Source organism: Calliphora vicina, chromosome 1 (assembly GCF_958450345.1).
Source record: "Calliphora vicina chromosome 1, idCalVici1.1, whole genome shotgun sequence".
In the NCBI taxonomy this organism is placed as follows: domain Eukaryota; kingdom Metazoa; phylum Arthropoda; class Insecta; order Diptera; family Calliphoridae; genus Calliphora; species Calliphora vicina.
Window position 1 is genome coordinate 428,530 of NC_088780.1, and position 4,508 is coordinate 433,037.

The following is a 4,508-nucleotide window of genomic DNA, read 5'->3' on the forward strand; positions in this document are numbered from 1 at the left end:
TGAGTCTACTTTATTAATTTACTTTGACTGAATGCTTTGGTTAAGTCAAGGTGCATTTAATAAGGTGCCATCTGCAGCACAGCTGATTATAGAAATTGCTCGCACAAATGTCAGACTACATATATAAAAAATATTCGCCCGTATGTCAAACTCTATATATAAAAAATAAGTGAATTCACCTGTATTTATTTCAATTCGCCACTGCTGTCACCTTGTTAAATACGCCTTGGGTTAAGTAATCAAATGATGGTGAAACGTAAATCGGTAACCGTTGGTTAAACGGTCCCCGTTAAACAAACCGACAGTTAGTTAATTTCCCGGTTAAAATGAAATAATCGTACATTGTGAAAATGGCCGTTAGTCAATGTATTTTGTTTTTGTATCAATCATATGATTTGTTGTATTTTAGTTTGACAAATCGGAGTGTCCCGTCTCTATGTATAATTCTCTATGGCCTTGACCTTGTTAATACGCCTTGATAAACATATTAAAAGATAATTGTACTGCCAAAGTTGTCTGTTATTTTTTTCGGCACAACAAACAGAAGTCAATTGACAGTTAAAACATCTAAACAAGTGAAGAAAATAATAATCAGCTGTTCTACTTAGGTCACCTTATACTTTGTGGCCACCTTCTTGCGCCTTGTTTCTTTTATGTTTGCAATATTTTTTTTTGTAAAATTGTGCTGTTTTTATTATTCCTTATTCACAAAAATATAATATCTTCAGAATGGCTATGTGGCATGTAATGATGGGCTTTGGAATTGGGTTGCTTGCTACAATTTTAACAGTCATCGTAAATCAACGGCATTATCGAGGAATATCGCATAAACCTAATTCTAATTTCTTTTCGTAAGTTGGAACGATACAAAATTGTATTATGAAAAATATAATATGGATTTGATCCAATTGTAGACCACCAGGTGATAAATGTGCAATTTGCCTTGCTGATATGACAAATGACGAAATGGTTTATATGAATTGCGGACATGCAATTCATGAACAATGCTTGAAAGACCTAAGGAAACATGGAGACAATAAATGCCCGATCTGTCGCGAAAAAATATAAGTAACTAAAGCGGAATATATTTATAAGATTGTATATGGTATACTTACGTAGGTATATCCTTCTTTGATTTTATGAGATTGAATTGCTATTATTTATTATATACATCTAGATAAAACTTAAAAATAAAAGTACATACCTATAAAAAATTAATTTTTATTTCATACAAATTATTTAAATATGGGCAATGCGTGGTTTAGCCAGTTTTCGCGCCATCTTAAGCACTGGAATGTTTCGAAATTTTTTTGAAATAATTCTTTTGATTCCATCAAACTTGGGTTATTTGGAAAATTTTCAAACCAAAATATTAATTGTCGAGCAAGTTCCTGTTGACTTTCAAAGATAAAACCATTTTGCCCTGGACGTACCAACTCACTGAGACATTTAAAATTGTATGCACACACTGGCAGACCACAGCCAAACATGTCAACAACTTTCATTGGCAAATCCAATCCACTTGAACTCCAATGTAAGCACACACCTAAATCTGCAGCAGCCAATATTACAGGATAATCGTCAGTTTCAAGCCAAGGTGTAATTATACCAACTTTAGTGTAATTCAGTTTTTGTATTTGTTTCTGATATTTCTCCTTTTGTGGTCCTTTTCCAGTAATAATACATAGTACATACGGATACTTCTCTGGATGATTTGAAGCTTCTTTTTCATAAACTGAATGAATGATAAATATATGTATGTCAGAAAAATACGAATGCATTATTTTGCAATAAAAACTAATTTACCATCTAAAGCATTAAGTAATATACTAAAATCTTCGTCTGGAGTCCAACTAGTCGAGGACACTAATATGCCCATTCTCTGTGGTTTGTAGAACACTGTACCATTGCTAAATTTTTGTGTTAATGCGGTTGATTCTAATACGCCAGACTCCTTTAGATCATCATAACACTTAGGCAGAAATATAGGATTTTCCTTAGAGAGTTTCATAAATAAATCATGTTTTGCCGACAGATCTACTGGATGAAATTTGGAATGAGGTCTATCATACAGTACCGTAATATTTCTAAAAAAATGTATAAAATTTCAAATATAGTAAAACAAATGCAAGCAAATCGCACCTTATATTCCAGTTATCGGTTAAATCTTCTTTCATAGCTTTTGTGACACAGAAATTTGCATCGGCTTTACTTCCAAACCATTTTTCAATCCATTTTGCTATTCGACAAATCCTACTTTTTTCCCCATCTGGCATGCCTAGCCCCAATATTGTATACGTGTAATTATGCCAATCAATGATAAATCGTGTACGTGTTAACGCGCAGTACAAATAACACACTACTAAGGTTGGTATTCCTGGAGGATTTTGCACAAGTAGAAAATTCGGCCTTCTTATAGACACTAACGCAATCATTAGACTTAAAGTTTGCCAAAATGTTTTAAATATTAATTTTGGTATAGGTGTTAAATTTGTCACTAGTACTGGTGTCAGTTCATGGATCTTGCATTTTGATTCTGCTGCTGATAATTCCTCCAATGGTTTTGTTTCAACATACCCAATAAAATCAACATTATAATTTTCCTCCAGCAAGCTAACAGCATGATATTGCATGCGAGGACTTCGCCCAATATCTCCTAATACAATAATGCAAGCATTACGTCTTAATGTCTGTAGTTCGCCCATTATTGCTCTACGTTTCAAATGTAATATACATATATTTTAAATGATCTTTAAATTCTTTTAAGACACGATATCAAATTAATAATTTAATTCTAAAACCACAAAGTATCTAAAACAATAATATGATTAAAAATATGTCAAGAATTAAAAAAGTATACATGCTCATGGAAATGATAACACTAATATGACATTTGTAAAATATATGTTACCAGATTAAATATGAATTCTTTTAATTTGTAATCCCGTGCAATAATTCCCCAAAAGTTGTACTAAGTTTTTTAATATAGCTTATGGAACAAATCAAGATCACCGTAACAGTTTATATTTTCATAATTTTTTTTCTGTTAATATTCACATTTTCTGTATTGTCGGTCTTCGGCCGGGTGAATGGACTTTTAACTCTGGGGTGTATCGAACACCGGCTTCGCTAAAATCACTTTTCCGGTATATCAAAATTTTCTGAAGTACTGGCATATAAATTCAAAAAGGAATTTTTGGTTCACAATATTAATAAACTGTACCATATTATATATCATATTAAAGGTATAGTGAAGCACTATTCAATGATACCCATAACGATCAGTTTGTTTTCCAAATATATGAGAAATGTACAATTATATGTATTGACTTTAAATTCCTATAACTCTTAAACTAAGAGAGAGCAGGCAAAAATATTAACGTTTTTGTGCTTCTAATTATGAGAGCTATCGCTTATCTTGATTTATACCAAAGAATTTAATAATATCAAAAAAAAAACAATCATATCATTTCTTAGTACAGTTTTCACGGCCACTATCAAGGCGTATTTAACAAGGTGACAGCAGTGGCGAATTGAAATAAATACATGCGAATTATACCCGTGAAAATAACAAACTTTTTGAACAAATTTTTTTGTTTTCACTCATTTTGAAGAGAGTAAATAAAAAATACTCTCTGAGAATAATTTGAAGCAGAGAATTCAGTAGTTTCTGCCAAGGCGAATTTACTTTACAGGTGGCGTTAACAGCACAGCTGATCTACTTTTTTTTCTTCGCCTTTGTGGTCGACTTGTCAAAAGTTGTATATAGGGCTCCTGAGAAGATAACAAACTCTGGCCAACAAACTTTTTTGGTTTTAATCATTTTTAAGAGAGTAAATAAAAAATTCTCTCTGAGAATAATTTGCAGCAGAGAAAATTGAGTGTTTTCTGCTTTACAATCCGAATTTTAAGTGCTGCCAAGTTTAAATACACGAATTTACTACTTAATTTATATAAAAGTCAATTAACAGTGAATGCCTGTTCTTCTTCATTTTTGTGCATGGGAGAGGATTTTCGGCCTCTAACAAACTTTTATTAATTTTCTAACAAACTTTACAGTCACTTTAACTAAATTTTTAATTTATTTAAAATGATAATAAAAAATAAAATAAATTACATTTTTAATTTATATATTAAAAAAAAATTATTTTAAAAAACACTCATGTTATGTATGCTTCAAAAGCAAATAACATAGAGAACACATAGAGCGGAAACTCTGCTGTCAAAGACCTAACTCAGTTGTCAAAAACCTAAGTGGTGAGAAGGTATTAGTAAAAAAAACTATGTGAAAACAAAAACAACACTCGTATATGTAACTTTTTTGAGTAATTTTTTTGTTTGAGTTTTTTTCTAGTTTCCGCTCTATGTATATTTTCTCTATGGCAAATAATAACGTTTATACAAAAAAATCATTCAAACCACTTTTTAGCCTATTGTTTAAAAATGGTTACTTGTGCCAAAATTTGGAAAACGGGGCGTGATAGAGGAAGGCCTTGGCTACATTCCCC

The 4,508-nt window shown here is 31.5% G+C and overlaps 1 protein-coding gene and 1 long non-coding RNA gene across 2 annotated transcripts; one reads left to right on the top strand and one right to left on the bottom strand.

Annotated features, from left to right (window-relative positions):
• The first annotated feature begins 460 nt into the window (after positions 1–460).
• On the top strand, positions 461–1,214 carry LOC135949125 (uncharacterized). The gene is made up of 2 exons (XR_010575849.1): positions 461–851; positions 915–1,214. It is a non-coding gene; the product is annotated as an uncharacterized LOC135949125 (long non-coding RNA).
• On the bottom strand, positions 1,146–2,779 carry Alg1 (ALG1, chitobiosyldiphosphodolichol beta-mannosyltransferase). Its single transcript, XM_065498587.1, has 3 exons — positions 2,143–2,779; positions 1,807–2,087; positions 1,146–1,735 (listed from the first exon to the last, which is right to left on the bottom strand). The coding sequence occupies exons 1-3, from the start codon at positions 2,703–2,705 to the stop codon at positions 1,236–1,238; spliced, it is 1,344 nt and encodes a 447-aa protein (XP_065354659.1). The 5' UTR covers positions 2,706–2,779; the 3' UTR covers positions 1,146–1,235.
• Positions 2,780–4,508: the final 1,729 nt, after the last annotated feature.